The sequence below is a fragment of the Poeciliopsis prolifica genome, unplaced genomic scaffold, assembly GCF_027474105.1.
Source record: "Poeciliopsis prolifica strain line A6 unplaced genomic scaffold, Auburn_PproV2 SCAFFOLD044, whole genome shotgun sequence".
NCBI lineage: Eukaryota > Metazoa > Chordata > Actinopteri > Cyprinodontiformes > Poeciliidae > Poeciliopsis > Poeciliopsis prolifica.
Genome location: NW_026562419.1, coordinates 1,459,178 through 1,479,889, shown reverse-complemented (window position 1 = coordinate 1,479,889; position 20,712 = coordinate 1,459,178). Strand labels below are relative to the sequence as shown.

The following is a 20,712-nucleotide window of genomic DNA, read 5'->3' as shown; positions in this document are numbered from 1 at the left end:
TAACTGATTAAATGATCAACCATTTAATATTTAAAACTACATCATCAGAACATAAAGTTAAGTGAAATTTGGGCAAAAATGACAATAATTCAAATAATAATAATAATAAAAAAATCAGGCAAAATAAAATGTTTCCAACTCAGTTTCTTTCAGTAAAAAACTCATGAAGCTTTTACAAAAACTGCAGGTGTGTGTCTGAGTTTGGTGATTGTTTGGTTAAATTATGTTTGTTTTTTATTCAGTGGGTAGAAAATCCAGACATTTTATTCCAACCGGAGTATCAATAGTTCATCATAAAATTATTGAAGTAAAAGTTCAGTAAAAATACTCTTAAAAGTAGCCCACATTTAAAAAGTCAGTCAAGTAAATATTATTGAGTAAATGTGAACAGTTACTACCTCAGGATATGATTAGTAAAATTAGTAACTTTTACCACTTTACTGCTCAAGTATTTAATGTTTTCTATAAGCTCGGTTTGGTAGCTTATCCGATAAGAGCTATCAGATTCTGTGACCGTAATATTCATAACATTAAGTGCAACAGCGCCTCCTGCGGTCACACGGTGGTAACAACGTGATGTAACACCGGACTGTAATTCCACCTTTGGACCAGCAGGGGAGCCAAAGCAGCGCCTGACAGCAGTTACATCACATCAATTTCAACTCTTATTATTAACACTAAAACATGAGTTCATCTCAGCTGGTTATTTATTCTCATTTCTAAAGTTTTTAATTCAGCTGCATCCGGATGCAGAGAGGATCAGTGAGGGAACAAACATGTTCATGTGTGTGTGTGTGTGTGTGTGTGTGTGTGTGTGTGTGTGTGTGTGTGTGTGTGTGTGTGTGTGTGTGTGTGTGTGTGTGTGTGTGTGTGTGTGTGTTGGTTACATGTGGTAACAGGATGTGTGTTTCTCTGACTTCCTGGAGCTGCGGGTCGCTGCGGGTCGCTGCGGGTTCCTGCAGTCCCGCCTCCTCTGCTGCTTTCCGGGTAAACAGATCCCACCGGCGCGTCGCTGCGTCCATCCTGAGCTGCTTCATTTCATCCAAACATCAACGCAGGTTCAGAAAATGTTGGCTTCCGATGGTTCAGGGTTTTTTTGCGTGTTGTTTTCATTTTGTGAACCGGGCGGGATGTGCGCCAGACTGCAGGGATGATGATGATGATGGTCCCTGGAAATCATCTAATTATCCAGAGAAAGGAGCCGCAGGCACGACGTCACGCAGTGGGCGGGGCTTCACAGCAGACAAGATGGTGAGGCTTAATTCACCAAACAACTTTCAACCCTCAGAAACTTCTCTGGTTTTCATAAACCTTTAAAACAAAACAAACTGAACCACGGATTGACTGTTCAGATTCTGTTTTGGGGGAATTTTAGAACTTTAATTAAATTTTCCACATTAGCCAGAGGTTCAGACAGAATAAATTGCTTAAATTGAAGCAACATGAAGTTGCTAAAAATGCTTCAGCAACAAGGCAATTCAGAGAGCTTTAATCCATAAACACAACAGAGTAAACAATTATGAGACAAAAAACATCCTTAAATCTGCAGCAAAATATTAATAAATTTTCTACCAAAAACTTTTTGATAAAAGTTTTCTGTTTAGTGTTTTGGTCTGAACTAGTTTTGTTTACAGAGACTTCATAATTTATTTTATTTGTTGTTTTGTTTATTTATTTATTGCAGATATTTAAAATATTTTCCAGTTCCAGAGTTAAATATTCATTAGGATTTTAAGTTTATCGATCTGTGAGAATCAATAAAGTCATAATTATGAGATTAGCATTAAAATACTGGAAAATGGTCTCAAAGCATCAATATTATCATTTATCACAATAATTTCTTTGAGAATATATTGACCAGTCTGTTATTGTGACAGAAAAAACAGCCTTGGAGTTCATTGTTTCCTTTTTGTTTGTTTCCTTTTTCTTTGTTTCCTTTGTTTCAGACCTTCTGCCATGACAGCAGCAGATCTTTAAGCCTTCAGTGGTTTATAAACTGACATTCAGAAGGCTGATTTTGTAACCGTCTTTATGTGGCTCTGAAGGCTCAGACCAGATTCCAATGAGACGTTACTTATTAACACAAATAAATCCCTGTTCTTTAGAGATCTCAACCAATTTTACGTCAAATAAAGCATCACTTTGTGTCCAATCTCGATAAATAAAAAAGTAAAAACAAAGAGAATTAAAGTCTATTAGTCTGGAAATGTTATAAAGTAATTTTTTAAGCTCCATGAATTCACTTTACCATTTTACTGAAGTAAAAGCAGCGACACTTTGAAATACAGTTACTCAAGTAAACGTAAGTCATTACTACCAGCTCTGTTATTGGGTTAGAGATGGTAAAATTAACTTTAGGATCATGTTTCATGTTACGCAAAAAAAAAAAAAAAAAGGTCAAAATCCCTTTTATTTGTCTGTTTAAATCTATAAAAAGAAACAAAATTCCTGATTCATCTTTGGTTTATTTCTTTAAAATGTTCCTGTGTGTAAATTAAGAAACCTGATGTAAAATTTAAAACTAAACTTTGACATGAAGGTACAAACCTGAACCTCTTTATTGCACTTTCTCTGTATTTTATAACTGTAGGTAGGAGTCATCCTCAGTTTTTCCCTTTTCCCTACTTATCACGCCTCGGTTATAAAACTAGACTTAGCAAACTTCCTGGCATGCGCAGCCTGAACTTAAACAAGTGGCCTCTTCTGTGTCAAACACACATCGATCAGTCGGCTCCCTGCAGGTCAGCGTCTGTTTGCTCTGCGACTTCAACAGGTAAAAATATCTGTGCTCTCTTCTCTCACTCCGAAATGCTGAACATTTTTATACAAGTCAGCGTCACGTTTAATTCACTTTAGCTCATTTCTTGCGTTAAAAAGGAAGGTTTGCGCTGCTGGAAAGAGGAATGAACAAAATTAGCTGCTTCTGAGTTTTTGACAGATTTGGGATTTTTGGACAAAATCAGCAGAATCTCAGGAAATTTGTCAGAGAAACTGCAAACTGGACTCTGGTGATGCAAATAAGACAATGACTAAAGTTAAGCTAAGTTTGCCTGTCAGTGCTTAAAAGTTACATAACTGAGTTTCTGGAAAACAGTTTTTATGCAAAATAAATAAATATAAACAGAGAATAAAAAAAAAAGGTAGAAATGATCTGTCATTACAACAGAGTTGGTAACTCGTTACCTGAGGACCTTTTGCAAAGAATTATGACGTATTTTTACTCTTACTTGAGGAATATTTCTGGATTTTCTTCCCACTGAATGAAGAACAACCAGGTTTTAATCAAAATTCATTAACAGTTATTGTTAAAGTTTCATAAGTTTTAAATTGAAACAAACTGATTTGGAAACTTTTTTCTTCTTCTACCTGATTGAATGTTTTTGTAACTCTTATTTATACAATTAGTTTTTTGTTTTGGTCCTTAAAATACTAACATTTCCATTTAACTTTATATTTTGGTCCGTCTGATGACTTTTGAATATTAACTTACTGATCATTTGATCATTTATTCAGTACTTTAGGAGACTTTTTGACCAAATACCTTTTTACCCTTACTTGAGTAATTTCTTGCTTTTTGATTTTACTTTGGTAAATCAGTTGAAGTGCTACTTTGACTTGAATACAATTTTTGGGAACTTTTCTCACCTCTGCATTACAGAGGTAGTTAATCATACCAAAATGATTAACTAATGTCCACATTTTAACTATATTCTTTTATATTTTATCAATTAATAGTTTATTTTTTTACTAAATATCTGCTGTAAAAGATAAAATGAGTTTCACGTTTAGACAGAAGGGCATTGTTGTCTTTGCAGCAATTTTATTATTTATTTTTCTACAGTTGTTGAGAATAAGTCTAACCATTTCGGTTTGGTTTTTCCACCTAAAATAATGACCAAAAACATTAAAATCAAATTTAAAGACTTTTTTTTTACACCAGCATGAAAATGCTCTGCCGTAGTAAATAATTAAGATATGTTTATAGATAAATGCAAACATCTGATATATGATTTATCTTGTGCTTCTGTCAACTGTCAAGTTAAAGTACCATATTATTTTAGGTTTGGTAAATGTAGCAGTGGATCAGAATAATGACATTAACAAAATGACATTAACACGATAAACCAATGGCACTTTCCTAAACCCGTTAAAGTTTTACCAGAGCAAAGCTGTGTTCAAATTAACATTTTGGAAAAGTGTAGTGTGTTAAAACAAAGAGTGTAAAGTTCTAACATTGTATCTAATGGAACGAAACAAAACTGTTATGGTTAGCTTGTAAATAACTGTTATGTAATATATCTTACCCAACAAAGCCGTAACTGTTGATATTTATGGCTATCAGATGATAAGATAACATTGTGATAAAGCAATGACTCTGTTAGCTTCTAAAGTTCTGACATGTGACTGAATCAAACTGTTAGCATTAGCTTTCATAGTATATTAAAAAAAACAAAGTTCTTAGTTTTAATCTCTAGCTTGTAAAGTTCTGGTTTCCATTAGCTTATTCCGGCTAACATGTTAGCCAAGCCGTTTCCATTAGTTTTTAAAGTTTGGGCTAACACTGTGCCTGACAGTTTTTGTTATTTTACTGTTTTAGCCAACATTGTGTGTCAGGAAGAATATGCTGTTACATTTAGCTACAGCTGTGGCTAACGCACCTCATAAAGTAAAGTTGCTATTAGCTAGTGAAGCTGTGGCTAACAGCAGTTAGCAAGTGACATGATCTTCAACATTATAAATTCTAAAGTTTTTCAACTGATGCTTTCACCAACATTACATATTCTAAGTTAATGTTTCTCCAAATTTTGAATTTTTAGTTGGTTTCTGAAATTCACTGTGATTCTATGGAGTTGATGGGTTTTACAGAGTTTTGTTATTTTGTTGATTCATATTGATGTAAAAAATATTTACTTGTTAATCCAAATGGACTTTTCAGGATTCTGAATACAGGAGGTGCAGCACGTCTAATGACCGAGACGCCATGGAGCTTGGGCAAAACGGAGCCTCCAAGCACCAGGTAACCGCCGGCCGTCATGCTAGCAATATTTTAACTTAGAAGAGACTCGTCTTTTGGCTAAGGAATATTTTTTTCAGTCTGCAGGTGCAAACAAACACGGTTCCACCGTTAGCTTCCACAATATTCACTATAAAGTGAAGCAGGGAGGAGGATGTTTCTGCATGAAGAAGGCCACAACCAAAGACATCCTCATTGACTTGAAGTGAGTACAGGCGTGTCCAAAACACTGACATTTTATCTTAAATAGATCTAAATACTTTAGATTTTAAAGTAGCAAAGCTGAAATAAAAGGTTATGTTTCTGAGATATTTCTAATTTCAAGTTGTTTTATGAGATCTGAGCTCTATCTACGCTCACAATGCAAAATCCTGAACACTACAACATCACAGCCAGCAGGTATGCAAACTGTCCAAGAAACAAAACACCCTGAATTTGTTGGTCTACGTGCCATCGGCTGGGAGGCAAACGTGACATGATCGGACCTGTTCTTTGGTTCCAGATCAAATACCACATGTTGGGAAGCAAAGGAAGGAAGCGTTGCTTTGTGAAGCGACTCCGGTTTCTGCTTTGCCTCTGCAGCACACACATCGTCCGTTCTGCAGGCTGTTATAGCACAATACCTTTGAGCTTAAACCAACAAACAGACACAGTAGCAGGATGCTGATCTATTTAAATAGCCTGACACAATGAGAAAGTTCAGGGTGTTAAAGTCACAGAATCAAGTTGGCTTTAAGGATTTCACTGTTGTGTAACAAACGCAATTATAAAGAAAATTAGCAGTGAGGTGCAAAGCTGGTGAGGCACTGACTGAATCATAATCATATTAGCAAATATAGACTCTTTGATTGTTATTGTTTACATAAGTTTTGCGCATGCAGACAACACTGCAGGGCAAAAAGATGATTCTTCTACACATGCTGCATCGCAGCCGTAGAATAACTCTGCTAACTCAATCAAACTTGGTCAGGCGGATGTTATTTATTTCATGCTGTGCTCCACAACAAAGAAAAAAAACATTAAAGTGAAACTCAAAACCGCTTCTTTCCTGCTGCTTTAGTTACTCTGCAAATTTAGCCCAACAATCTGAGTTGAGATTTTTTAATCACTATCAAGATTTTACCAAACTCTGGATCTTCCTGGCATCATTAATATCAGATCATTGATTCCCACAGACGTTATAGTTGGGCATAAATTATGAATATATTTAATTAAGATTCCTTCAGCTCCAGTTATTCTGACTGTAAATTTAGCCCAACAGACACAAAAATGTTGTTTTTTATTTAATTTGAAGACGTACCAAGCTGTGGATCATCCCAGCATCATTAATATCATATAATTGATGACTACAGATGTCATAGTTAACCAATCACTGCTCTTCCACTATAAACCCCAAACAGGCAGTAGAGGGATGGATCCTGAGTTATTTGGTCTCTGGTGCATCTGATGCTGTTCTTAGAAACAAAACTTCATTGTGTGGATGTTGTGGAAAGTATATTTGGTCAAAGTTCAGGGTGTGTGTTTCTATGCATGCAGGATACTGTACACAATGCCTGGTATCTTCATTATATTCCTGTTGGTTTAATCATTGACAGAGTTGAAGGAGGGTTGAAACTTTATTTAAACTCAGATGACTTTGAAGCGTACATCCAGCAGATTTTACTCTGCTAACTTTCCCCTCACTGCTGTGTGAAGTAAAAAACTGTTATTATTTCTGTTAAGAATCTTATTTTAGTTCTTTAGTCATTTAACACGAGTATTGCTCAGTTTGTTAAAACGTGCTCAGTTTGTTAAAACGTGCTCAGTTTGTTAAAACGTGTTCAGTTTGTTAAAACGTGCTCAGTTTGTTAAAACGTGCAGGTCAAGGAGTCTCTGAAGAATCAGGTTTCCTTTTGACCTCTCCTTGTTCCCGTAGGCTGTCAATGACTAAAATAAGGCGCCAAAGTTTGTTAACAGATAACAACAGACAGTTTAGGTAAATACAGTAAGATGGAATAAGCCCTAAGGTCTAACAAATTTCTCCATTGAATGTCAATGGAGAGTATGTACGAGGTCTGACAATGTTTTTGCTTTGGAAAATTGTTCCATTAGCATCCTGATTTTTGGGAACTCCCATATTTTGACCAAGAAGATGTTTGTCAACTAAATAACTGACCTTTCAGTAAGGAGAGCTGCATCCTGTCCACCCTGCGGCTACTGACTGGCATTAACCTGTTCAACTGGGTCTGGGCCAGGTGTGACCACATTGTATAGACTGGAGTCCTGTGTATTGTGAGAGCTTGCAGCTCCAAGTCAGAGCTCATTGTAGCTACAGCTGCTGTGTTGTGGTTGCTGTGTGTTCTCCGTTTGCAAACGACAGAGAAATAAAGATTTTGCTCTTTGCCATTTGCCAGAGTCTCAACCTGATCTGTTACTACAGATTAGATTTTGTTTTTTCCACAGCTGTTCATATGAAGAGTTTACTGGTGGCTCTGGTGGTTTGGCTGCGGCTAAAATCTAACAGAAAAGAAAGACAAGTGATGGATTTTCTTGAAAATTATGGGGTTTTCTACCAAATGGACATTAAGATCTATTGAATCAGCAACAAAATCCATATTTTTGCTAAAATGAAAATTGTTTTAACTGGTGACTGTATGTCCAAAACCAGCAAGGCAACTTGCAGCATCATGGTATCGATTAGAAAGTCTCTGAATGAATGACTTAACATTTTTCACGTTGACATAAAATGCAGAGTCAGCATTACTGACGCAGCACTCTGTAGTTTTACTGATAGAAAATCGTAAGCAGTTTTAGTTCCTTGTTGCATGCAGTCACACTAGTTACACCCTCGGGATGCAGAACTGAAACTGGAGCTTCACTGTCATCAAAACATTGGAAAATGTCCTGAAAAAAACACATAGTAGGCAAATTTAGAGAAAAAACTTTGTCATTCATCTGTTTTATATTTTTCTCACCAATTTTTCAGTAGATTTTATCCAATCCGATCTGTTTAAATTATGTTATTTCTGCCACTATGTATTATATTAGATATTTTAATTTATTTTAGGAATATTAAATATACAATCAGCATGAAAGAAGTTTCGAAAGTTTTTTCCAACTCAAGTCAGTTTGTTGTTGTATTAATCTGAGAAAGCAGCTTGGTGCCCCCCCCCCCCATAAATGTTTATATTTTAACACCGACCATAGATCTATAATTTTAACATTTATGTATTGAGAATGAGCATTTTATTCAATTTGAATTCAACAGTTTCAGATAGATAAATTAAAATATGTTAAATTGTTTCAAATGTAAGATTTGCAAGTACACTTTGTAAAACTGCAAATAATCTTTATATTGTTGTGTCACCATAGCAATAATCTGATGCTATGTGTTTAAGGTTTGTTCACAAATAAATCTCATCAATATTAATTATCAGTGGTGTTCTGTATTGAAATGCTGTAACTGATGGTGATTTTAACTGGGGCCCCTGAATCACATTCTGCTTAAGGCCCTGTAACTCTTTTGGCCGGCCCTGCAGCAGTTTTAAATCTAGTCTGTTCTGTGGTTTAATCCTACAGAAAATCATCCTTTTTTAACTTAGTCCATTAAATTAAATCACATCCAGATACCTTGAATACACCTGACAGTTCACCTCTCACCCTCAGTCTGATGGAAAATCTGATAATCTTCCAGGATTAAATGTTTATCTTTATTGAGATCAGAACAATTCTCCAAAAGGTTAAAGATCTTTCTGTCTGATAACGCTGGTTATGAAAACCACCCAGGCCTGTTATAATGTTATGAAAACTTTGGGCAAACAGCGTCTTGTTGTCATGTTGGTTCTGACGGCTCTGAGTCGTTCAGCTGCTGTTTTATTGTTTATTTTGTCTAATTATTGACGGAGTTAAAGCCTGGGTCAGTCTGTGTTGCACGTGAAGCTGAGCTCTCCTGCAAACTCGTGTTTTTAGCAGTTTACTGCTGTCTGATGGTAAAAATTGTCTCATTTGACTGGATAAGGCAGATTATCCACCTTGAGATTTTTGGTTTTATGATTTTAATCATCCTCATTATTCTCGTTTTAAACTGTAAATTCATTGTATGTTTAATCTCAGCTGTATGGATGTTACAAAATGTTCCTGCGGTCAAAGGGCGGAGAGTTTTTATTGGATAATGATGGTAAGGTGAGCTGACCGTTTTCTGCAGAGTTGCACTGAAGCAACAATAAAACCTTCCTCTTTATGTATTTAACTTCCAACATGACATTTTTAGCATGTTGTTCAGATTTGCAAAGTTAGAAAACTCTAAAATACACAGGAGCATTTATTTGTACTTTCACATAAATTCACCATAAAAAGAATTGAATTGCTTTTAGTTGTAATACATGGCTTGTTGAGCTGACAAAACAAAAACTCAACAAATTTGCTACGTTTCCTTCTTAAATTTTGAACGACTTTTTAAAATGTCGCCAAAAAGGAAAGAACTTTAAATTTGAAGTGAATAAATTAGTAATTTATTTGTAATGTTGGCGTCACAAATGGCTGTAAAACAGGAAGTAGAGGTTGAGTCTTTCAGCCTCCATCTTTACAGGTTTTGATCCTCCTTTTAAAACGTGTTAATTGTTTGAATGGTGGTCGAATTAAAGCGACGGTGACGTGTGTCGCCAGAGGTTCTGTAATCAGCAGCTGGGTTCTGTTTCATGACCGGTTCCTTTCACGTTTGGTCCTCCTCAGTGGGCTCATGAAGCCGGGCCTGAACGCCATCATGGGAGCAACAGGAAGCGGGAAGTCATCGTAAGTCAACTGCATCTGTTTGTTATAAAGCTCTCACCTTTCCTGCATGTTTTTCACTTAAACTGAGACAAAATGAGCTCAAACGTTCTTCCCTTTTTAGACCAGGATACGAATGAGGTCAAATCCAGAATTATTTCTATAATTAATCAGTTTTTTTGTGTGTTTATTGTTGGGAATAATGTCATGTTGGTGAAAACAAAACCATTTTCTGGACCCATTTTTAATTTTAGAGCTCATTAACTGACCACTGAGAAAATGGCTCCCAAATTTTCCACGTGTTCCTTCCTGTTTCCTGAAGATGGAAATAAAAACATCTCATCCATAAACTGGTTCACATGGTTTGTATTCTTAGCCTGATTTCACACCAACCCTAATAATAATAATAATAATGAGAGTAATAGGAATAAATAATCCAACTCCAGTCCGTTTGTCTAAAAGTCTGGTGCGCTCAGGTTCTTCTTCAGAGGTTTTTGTGTTGTTTCCTTCTGCAGCGCCCCCACAGGCGAGGAGAGGCAAATGTTTGGTTCGTTTAACACAATGCAGTGTGAAAGCAGCAGCTGGAAATCAAACAAATGTTTGATTAAGAACCAAAGTTTTTTAGCTGCTGTGGTTCTTTCTGCAGTGTGTTCTGCTTCTCTCCTGTGGGGGCGCTGCAGCAAGAACCACTGAAGGCAAAAACACAAAAACCTCTGAAGAAAAGCCAAAAGTTTATTTCCTTCTTCACAAAATGTAAACAAAAATGGAGCAGCATCAGATTTCAGTGGTTGTAGAATTTCTCTTATGTCACAAACCGTTGCTCCTGCTAGCACGAGGCTAACGTGTTTGTTGTGGTTGTATTTACCCAGAATGCCCTGTGCTTGTGGGCCCTATGCCTGCTCCTGCCTTGTGGAACAGTCTCTGATTCACTAGATGTTATATGCATTCGATCTGCACCAGAGTTCACTGCAACCTCACACTGACAGGTTTATCGGTGACATCAGAGTTCAGTTGAACATTCTCACCTCCCCTAATGAACTAGAGTTTAATTGAAGTGGACTAAACAGCGCTGGTGTGAATGCACCTTTAGAATCAAGCCCAGCCTTATTTGCTGCTGCTGGTTTTTCTCCAGGTTCCTGGACGTTTTGGCAGCCAGAAAAGACCCTGCAGGTCTTTCAGGAGAAGTCCTGATCGACGGCGCTCCGCAGCCTCCCAACTTCAAATGTCTGTCTGGATATGTGGTGCAGGTAGGCGAAAGCAGTCAGGAAGCCAGACCCACAGAAACCAGCTTGAAATGTTTTTCTGCTCAGGAATGTTCCCTGGAAGGGAAGGAAGAGACGCCTGCAACAATACGACCGGCTTCTTCGGCCAAATCTCATTAAATAAACTGTTTTGAAACTCAAAGTCGCAGCAGAGGAAGTTTGATTCAAGGACAGAAATAAAGGTGCATCCAGCTGCAGCTGATGTTTGAGTTTTTCTAAGCGGCAGCTTCCTGTCTGCAGGACGACGTCGTGATGGGAACCCTGACGGTCAGACAGAACTTCCTCTTCTCTGCCGCGCTGCGTCTGCCGTCCTCCATCAGCCAGAAGGAGAAGGAGCAGAAGGTGGAGAAACTGATCCAGGAGCTGGGACTGGGACGAGTCGCTAACTCCAAGGTGAGCTGAAAAATGTTCCAACATAATATGACGCCATGAAAAATGAATAAACATCTCGATACGTTTCGCATTTTGTCACAGAACATGACGTTGAATGGGTTGCTTGTGGTAAACGTCGGCCATACGCTGCGTTTCAGGTGGGAACTCAGCTGATTCGTGGGATCTCAGGCGGGGAGGAAGAGGACGAACATCGGCATGGAGCTGATCATCGACCCGCCCGTCCTCTTCCTGGATGAACCCACCACGGGGCTCGACGCCAGCACCGCCAACTCTGTGCTGCTGCTGCTGAAGAGGTGAACACCACTAACCGGTTTCCTCCCAGTTAGGCCACATAATAACTTATTTACTTTTTATAATCCCATTTGTGAATCTGTTTTTGACCAGCTTACTATAAATTGAAATATCATTCCTATAATCACATTTGAGTATTATTCACACTTTGTAGACCTGAGCCTTTAATTTATTTCTAAAATGTTTTGGTAGGATGGCGAAACACGGTCGCACCATCATCCTGTCCATCCATCAGCCGCGGTACAGCATCTACCGCCTGTTCGACAGCCTCACGCTGCTCGTCAACGGAAAACAGGTCAACATAACCGAAACATCAACGTCTACTGACCAAACAGGAGGCCTAAATGTGAAGAAAAATAATAACAATAACTTTGTTTTATGGTGAAATTGAAACGTCCAGGTTTACCACGGCCCGGCACAGGAAGCGCTGGAGTATTTCTCTGAAATTGGTAAGAAAGTGGATCAAATATTCAACTTGTTTTGATTCAGCAGGGATGTTTTTCAGCTCAGTTTGGGTTTTTTCTTCCAGGATATCACTGCGAGGCTCACAACAACCCTGCTGATTTCTTCCTGGACGTCATCAACGGAGACTCGACCGCCGTCACCCTCAGCAGCCTGGAAGGAGACGGTAGGAGCTTTTAATCCAGTAAATAACTGTGATTGTTCACTGCTTCTATTGAAAAAATGATTATGGTTAACCCACTAATTTATGGTGCCAAATATAGCTAGAGGACATTAATGAGGGGTGATTCGTCATGGTCTTTGAAATCTAAACAAACACAGTGATTGGGACTTATCAGAATCTCTTTCTGGTCCCAGGAGATGGACATGTGCCACTTGGGGTGAGTCTTCAACAGAGAGTAAGGACTTGATGAATAGGACATAGGACAATGGGTTGGTTCGGTTCGGTTCGGTTCGGTTCGGTTTGGTAAGAGTGGAGCTGCTGGTGCTGAGGGCAGAAAAATATTACAGCTTGAGACACAAACAAGACGTATTAGTCGTCACGTCTGTTGTTGCACTAACATGGCGCCATGTTAGACATTTGGGTTTAATCTGCCCAACTGGTGGTTGAAATACTCCTCTGGACACAGAGGACCATAAAGTAGCGAGCTAACCCGCACCGTGTCTTACCACTGTGGACAAAACAAAATCTAATCTGTAGTAACAGATCAGGTTGAGACTCTGGCAAATGGCAAAGAGCAAAATCTTTATTTCAGTCGTTTGCAAACGGAGAACACAGTAACCTCAACACAACAGCTGTACCTGCAATGGGTTCTGACTTGGAGCTGCAAGCTCTCACAATACATAGGACTCTAGTCTATACAATGTGGTCACACCTGGCCCAGACCCAGTTGAACAGGTTAATGCACAGTCACTCTTAACAGGGTATAGAGAGAGTGCAATATCCATCCTTAGGGTAAGTTAATTGTTCAGATGATAAACATTTTTGTTCAAAAATAGGTGTGTTTCCAAAATTCAGGTTTACTAATGGAACAATTTTGCATAACAAGAACATTATCAGACTTTGTACGTTTAGCGCGTAGCCTTAGCTTGTGACATTTAATGGAGAAATTTGTTGAGCCTTAGGGTTTATTCCATCTCACTACAATTACCTAACCTGTTTATTGTTATCTGTTAACAAACACTGGTGCCTTATTTTAGCCACTGACAACCTACTGGAACTTTTCCAAGGAGAGGTCAAAGGAAACCTGATTCTTCAACGACTCCTTGACCTGCACGTTTTAACAAACTGAACAATACTAGTGTTAAATGAATAAAGAATTAAAATAAAATTCTTAAAAGAAATAATAACACAATTTTTACTTCACACCACTCAATGGGATGCTTCGGTCTGCATCAAGTAAAAGTGAACAGGGTTGGTGCCTAGCTGTTGATCTCAGTCTGAGTTCATTTGACTGAAAGTTGTTTTTCTTGTTGCAGACTCTCAACAGGATGCAGAATCAATGTCCAAGTCCAGAAAAGGAATTGAGGACAAATTGGTGGAGGAGTACAGAAACTGCCAGTACTACAAACAGACTAAAGACGAGCTGGGTAAGTTCAAGAGAAATGAGATTTACCCCAAAAACCCTTTGGAGAGACAAAGACCCTACGAAGGCAGACTATTGATTAACTAATGAAGCCAGATGGTCTTTATTGGCAGAAACATTGACAGAGGCCACTTTGTCTTGAGAAATGTTAGTTTTCACATAATTTTCTTACCTTTATCTTCTAGAAAGGATTTGTCAGGGAAAGCCAACAACCAAGAGTTCTCGGTTCAGGACCATCACCTACAACACCAGCTTCCAGACCCAGTTCAGATGGGTTCTGAAGAGAACGTTCCGCAACCTGGCGCTGAACCCGCAAACCTCCATCGCCCAGGTAATGAACCTCTTCCCTGAACTAAACAGTAAACTGTGAAGTTCTGCAGCAGCATCTGCTGGACAAGAAGAGGAACTGCACTTTCAAACACATGAAGTGTCTGAGTTTCAGAAGCAGCAGTCTAACTGGCTCTGAGTCACACAGTTGTTCTGAGTTTGTTCAGAGTTTGTTTTGTGTTTCAGGTGGCGGTGACGCTCTTCCTCGCTCTGGTTGTCGGAGCGCTTTTCTTCGACGTCCAGCTGGATGACAGCGGCATCCAGAACAGGTATTTCCCTCCGTTATAATCCAGAGCCGGGTTTGTGGGTGTGATGTCACTCTGCTTCCTGACTTGGTCTCGTCTCTGTGTTGTTGTGTTTCCAGGACCGGCGCGCTCTTCTTCATCGTGGTGAATCAGTGTTTCAGCTCGCTGTCGGCCGCTGAACTCTTCATCACAGAGAGGAAACTCTTCATGTGGGTCTGACTCACAAAATCACATATTGTGACCCTAAATGACATTTAGATTGAGAACTGAGCAGCAAACATAATTCATCTTTACGGAGGAGGCTTACTGATGGAAGCTATCATATTTCTCTCTCTGCAGCCATGAATACATCAGCGGTTACTACAGACTCTCTGTCTACTTCCTGTCTAAGATCCTGTCTGACATCATCACTCTGAGGACCATCCCCGCCATCGTCTTCACCTGCGTCGCCTACTTCATGGTTGGTAGGTAAAATACTGTGATTGTAGGAGAAATTATTTTACTGTAATTATGAAGTCCCAGCATGTCAAATTTAAAGGATTAAGTTAAACCTTGTGGCGTCTTTATGGGAAATGAAAAACTGGATCTGAAGTAAAAACATGAATAACTGCCTGAGCTGCTGCTTTGTAGTTGCACATATGAATCTAAATGGCAGAGAAATGGGGAGTTAATCTCATATTTTCACCACGTTATCAATTCATTTATGGATTTTACAGTTTGATTAGTGAATCTCATACTTAGTTTGCTAACAATATTCAAATTGCTAACTAAAAATTTAGTTTGTAAGCTAAATATTTTTTCTTGTAAATATATTTAGCTTTCCTACTAAATATTAATTAGCAAACAGATTTTAGTTTGGGAATTTAGTTTGCATGCTAAAAATGTTTTTCATGGTAACTAAATATTTAGTTAGCAAGCAAGATATGTACGTAACTAATTTAGTTAGCTAACTATTTAGCTTGTTAAATAAATATTTAACAAGCTACGGTTATCTTGTTAGCGAGCTTGGCAGCTAAATCTAATTAACTATATTTAACTTTAAATATGCTAACTAGATATCTAGGCTACGAACTAAATATAGCTAGCTGTGTTTAACTATATCTAAATTATACCAATGTATATATTTAGTTCTCAGGTTAAATATTTTCCATTTTTTGCCAGATATTTGAGCAGACATGCAGCTGATTGCTTTGTCCTGGCTGAGGTTCTGTTCTGGTCGGTGTGTTTCAGGCCTGAAGCCGACAGCTGGGTGTTTCTTCACCTTCATGTTCAGCGTGGCTCTGGTGTCGTACACCGCCACCTCCATGGCCTTCGCCATCTCAGCCGACCAGACGGTGGTGGCCATCGCCAACATCTACATGACCATCACCTGCGTCTTCATGATGGTGAATAAACACCAACGATCAAAATGCTCTAAATATTCTTGCAGAGGAAAGACTTAAGACTTAAAATAATGTTTTAAAATGTTTGAAGGAAACTCAACTCTTCTCACATTTATTATTTCTTTGAACAAAATAAAGAGAAGGTTCATCTGTATTTTAATTATGCAGCGTCAGTCCAAAAATCCACCTTTTAAATTAAAGTGTAAAACCATCAGTTAACTAACATTAACACAGTTTAATGTCAGTTTGGGTTTTTCAATCTGTAATTAATCATGTCATCTGCTAAAAACACATTTTAAAGATCTGATATATAATTTTCTGTATTTCCATTAATATTTGTTTTTTTTTTTTTTACTTTCTATTAGCGTTGGCCCACTGTGATTTTTATTTACTAGCTTTTGTTAATAGAGTTTTACATTTACTAAAGCCTCAGTATTTTATCTCTTTTATCATTTTACTGGCTGTATTGTGATATTTGTAAAGCATAATCGATATTACAGCTGAGAAACATTTAAAATGTGATGATTTGTGCAGATCTTTGCAGGTCTGTTGGTGAATGTGACGTCCATCGTCAACTGGCTGGCCTGGCTCAAGTACCTCAGTATACCCAGATATGGGCTCAGTGTACGAACACAAACCAGAAATCATCCTTACACGCTACACTTTCAATTGTGAATTCAACATTTTTAACATGCATGCAGTATTTTTGGCTTATTTTTATTATTTCTTTTTGGTTTTTAGGCTCTGCAAGCAAACGAGTTCCCCGACCTGCAGTTCACCTTGAAAGGAAACATTTCCATGTAAGACGCAGAGAAAAACAAAAACGAACTTTTAGGAGCGACATGAACGTCTCTGCAGCCATGATTACTTTTTTTCTTATTGATTTATTCTATTGATTATTCTGACAGTTGATTCATCAGACTAAAAAAAATTATATTCTGCATTTTTTTCCTTTTTATATCATGTTAGAAATACTAATAAAAGATACAAATAATAACTTTCAGTACCTAAAATGCATCGATCACTTGATCATCTGCAGCTAAAAGATACTTCCAACATGTTTTTTTTAAATAATCAACTAATTAATTAATAATTGACGAGTAAAAGTTTTTTTTTTAACCAAATTAGAACCATCTGAGGCTAAAACAATGTCACTTGAGGACAAAGTTTATTTTTATCTTAAATGTGATATATTTATATTGTTTCCACAAAAAGAATATAAATATATCACATTTAGTGTGACTAAATAATCTTTCCAGAATCTTTACATCTGAGTCTCTATGCTCCAGTTACTGATTAATCAATTACCAAATTAGTTGGTAATTACTTTTAAAACTGACTAATCACGACTAATTTGATTAATTAGTCAATTGTTTCTTCTTTACTCGTTTGTCAACATTTTGACACTTAGTTTGATCTTAACCAGACGATCTTTAATATGTTGCTCATATTTTATTATTAATAGTTTTTATATAACGTATCCTTGTATTTTTTGCACTTTAATGATGTTCTTGGGGCCTTTCTTAAAATGCCCACAGCACTATAGATCCACTACCATACTTACAGAAACAACAAATGTGAATATATTAACCTTTTAAAGTCGAATCAACCTGGAATGTTTCATGGCTAAAAGCTCCGTCTCATGATTGTGATCTCATGATTGTGATCTCATGATTGTGATTCCTGTGTGTGTGTTGAGCAGGACAGGTGAGATTTACCTGGAGAAGCAGGGGGTGGATTACTCCACCTGGGGTCTGTGGCAGAACCACCTGGCTCTGAGCATCTTGACCGTCTGCTTCCTCATCATCGCATACCTCAAACTGCGCTTCATCAAGAAGTTCACATAAAGCCTTCTGGAAACACTGCAACCAAAGTTTAGATGCAATCTGTTGTTTTCCATTCGTTTGGTTCATTATTGTATTTACGGTTGTTTAACCAGCCAGATAACTTGTTTGTTGTAAAATGTTTCATTTTAAGGCGAATCTTGTACTCACTCCATATTATCACTGCATTGTGCTCTATTAGTGTAGCTTTATTTTGATTTGATGCTCAAAGTCATGTAAATTTATCATTTTATATCTGTCATTTTTTTCTACAGCAATAAAGTAGTTCCTTTAAAGCAAACAAATACGGAAAGAGTTTGTTTTAAAGTAAATATGATTATATTCCAAGTTTATTAAATAACTCCAACTCAGATCAGGCTTGTTGTTCCCAGTGAACATTGTGACATTTAACACAAACCAAAAACAACATCAGTTGGTTTTTGTTTGACCCTTTTAAGCTTTTATTCAAACAAAAGTAAATTCTTTACTAAATAGTAATAGAAAAAAGAATTTTATTTGATAATTGACTTTATATTTTGGTTTAAAAGAAGCCAAAAGAAGAGGCATATTGGATGAATCCTGATGTAAACGGACATTTCTCCTGCTGTCTTTGGGGAAATCCACTTCAATAATAGGAAAGCTGCTTCTGAAAATGTGTGGGAGGAAAAACCTCAGTGTAATCTGGATGAGTAACTGTTCCTACAAATCAAAACCTGAAAATGACTCAATCCCACAAATTACCCAAATAACGAGGCTCAGCTCTGATCTGGCAGGTGGGGCTGAGAGACGGAGACGATGGTGGGTTTGTGCAACCATTTTTATTCATGGCGAAAAGATTTTTCTCAGGTTTATGAACAATGTACCCACTCAGGCCACAGCAACAAACAACGGACAATGGAAAGTCACAAAACTTATAGAAAAAATCTAACTTTTCTATCAAGCAAATTAGATTTTTTTTTTCATAAAAAAATCTAATTTTTGAATTTAATTTAAATTCAAAAAATTGCTAGAAAAACCTTGTGAACTTGCTCTGAGTAACTTTAAAGTCTCATTAACTGTGTAGGAGAGTTATGGAAATTCCTGAGTTTGAAAAGTCAGGTTTGTAAGCAAAAAAAATCTGAACTTTGGAGATAATCTTTTTTTCTCATTTTCAAAAGTAGAAAATTTATGATTTTCTGAAATTTTTTGAGTTTCAAAATTCAAATGTTTTCAATTTTCTAGAACATTTGTGAGATTAAACTCCAAATTTCAGATTTTTTTTCTAACAAATGTTCAACTTTTGGAAACTCAGAAATTTCTCAAATGTTTGAGATAAATTTCTGAGTTTTTTATTTTTTTCAGTTACATTTAGTGCTCCTTTTTGTTCTGTGGTCCTGAAACGCCGTCATATAAGTCCTCTGACTTTCAGATGTGAAGTGTTTTGGAAACCTCGTCTCTGGAGATCAAACAAAGCTTTTGGGCTTAAAGTGCAGCTAATCTGGCCTGGAATATAATTACACAACCCTGTTGCTGCTGCTGATGCTGTTGCTCCTATTGTTGATGCTGTTGTTGCTGCTGCTGTTGTTGCTGCTGCTGTTGTTGCTGCTGCTGCTGTTGCTGCTGAGGTTTGGCAAGGCGGTTCAAACTTTATTGGAGGAAACGTTTGGGGAATTTCAACTGTCTCCATCCCAGATCATAATAACAGGAGGAAACCTGTTTCCAGTTTCATTATGTTCCCTCAATAAATGTTTATATGTTTGTCCTATTTTAATTTAACAAACATCCATCTGACACAATATGCTTAAATTTGTGCCTTTTACTAAAAATCCAACCGACTCTCATAAGAACAAGTAAAAGCTCCAGCGATTGTGAAACATTGCTGGGATTAAGTTGCTCAGAGATTCCCTGGGAAAAGCAGGAAGGATTTTATTCTGTTGTAACTCTGAGCCACACTTGCTCTGAGTAACTTTAAAGTCTAGACACCGTCCTGCTTCCACTCCCTCTCTGCCTCCTTCACTCTTCATCACCTCCCTCTGCAGTCATCATGTCTCCCTGTTTCTCTGCTTCATCCATCATTTTCCTCCTGTTTTTCCTCAAAGTTCACAGCAACAACTGGATCCCAGGTGAGCAGATTCACTCATCATTGTTTTAATAACTTTTGTCTCAGAAAATGTTTTCAGCTGAAAGAAACAGGCAGGATGATTCAGCATGTTGGGAATCAGGCTGTAATTTCATCTTTTGATGTGTTTATAGCAGCTCATCAGGTGGAACAAAAGATGGAGACCAAAGAAAAACACCTCAGAGCTGTTGTTCTAAATAATGCAGCAGACTGGCAGATCAGATTGCAGCAAAGACACCTTCATACAAACAGAGCAGACAAGTTATAGATCCAGGCTTTTTTTTTTCAAATATTTGGCAGTGAACAAGTTTTAAAAATTACAGGTTACTCTCAGTGTTTGAGAAATTGCTGTGATTTTCTCTTTGTCTTTGGTAAAAAAAAAACAAAAAAAAACAAGCCATAGCTACTTGCTATGAAACCAATATTCCTCTCATTTCTCTTTACAGTGGAGTCTTATCCGTCTTTGTTGGGATTTGAGCTTCCAGAGATTGACGGTTCACCTGTTGATGAGACCTGCAGGATTTTTGACTTGGGATCTAACGTCAGTCCAACAACCAAAGCATCAACCAGGCCTGCCACCGCCAGGGTGAGGAGACGGACGATAGAAACCAAACGCTGCTGAGCCTGGTGAAACCGTCCACACAGACGTCCAACACGTCTCGCCTGTCTTGTTTGGCTGTGATTCTCATCATAGTAATCAATGATTATCCAATATGGCAGCCAAAACAAAAAGATACATTATTCTGTATCTGTCTGAATGAGCTTAACCTGCTAAATATTTGTTCAGTTTGTAAATCTGAATTCAAATAGTGAGACTTTGTTAGAGGAGTAAACGTTTTGTTTTTGTAAAACTTCACAGCAGGTCATCACAACCCAAATGCCCGTGGTCCAATCGTCAGCAAGGAAGCCGGTAACCAACGTACCAATCAGGAAACAACCAATTGCTGGAGGACCAATCAGAAACCACAACAAACAACCAAGCTCTCAGACTGCTCTACCAGCTGCTGGCCAATAGCAGAGGGCGTTGGGCTGGCTCTCAGCCAATGAGGAGCCCGACTGTGATGTCAAGCAGTGAGGAGTCGG

At 37.8% G+C, this 20,712-nt stretch overlaps 1 protein-coding gene across 1 annotated transcript; it reads left to right on the top strand.

Moving 5' to 3' along the window:
* The first annotated feature begins 1,125 nt into the window (after positions 1–1,125).
* LOC129376741 (broad substrate specificity ATP-binding cassette transporter ABCG2-like) lies at positions 1,126–17,746 on the top strand. The gene is given in 20 exon segments (XM_055056323.1): positions 1,126–1,251; positions 4,937–5,017; positions 5,095–5,219; positions 9,725–9,784; positions 10,893–11,007; positions 11,263–11,415; positions 11,553–11,587; positions 11,589–11,708; positions 11,899–12,001; positions 12,107–12,155; positions 12,236–12,334; positions 13,648–13,758; positions 13,940–14,085; positions 14,268–14,350; positions 14,446–14,535; positions 14,666–14,790; positions 15,557–15,711; positions 16,243–16,332; positions 16,450–16,508; positions 17,411–17,746. Coding segments are annotated over 20 exon segments (1,947 nt in total). The 5' UTR covers positions 1,126–1,248; the 3' UTR covers positions 17,556–17,746.
* The last annotated feature ends 2,966 nt before the right edge of the window (positions 17,747–20,712 follow it).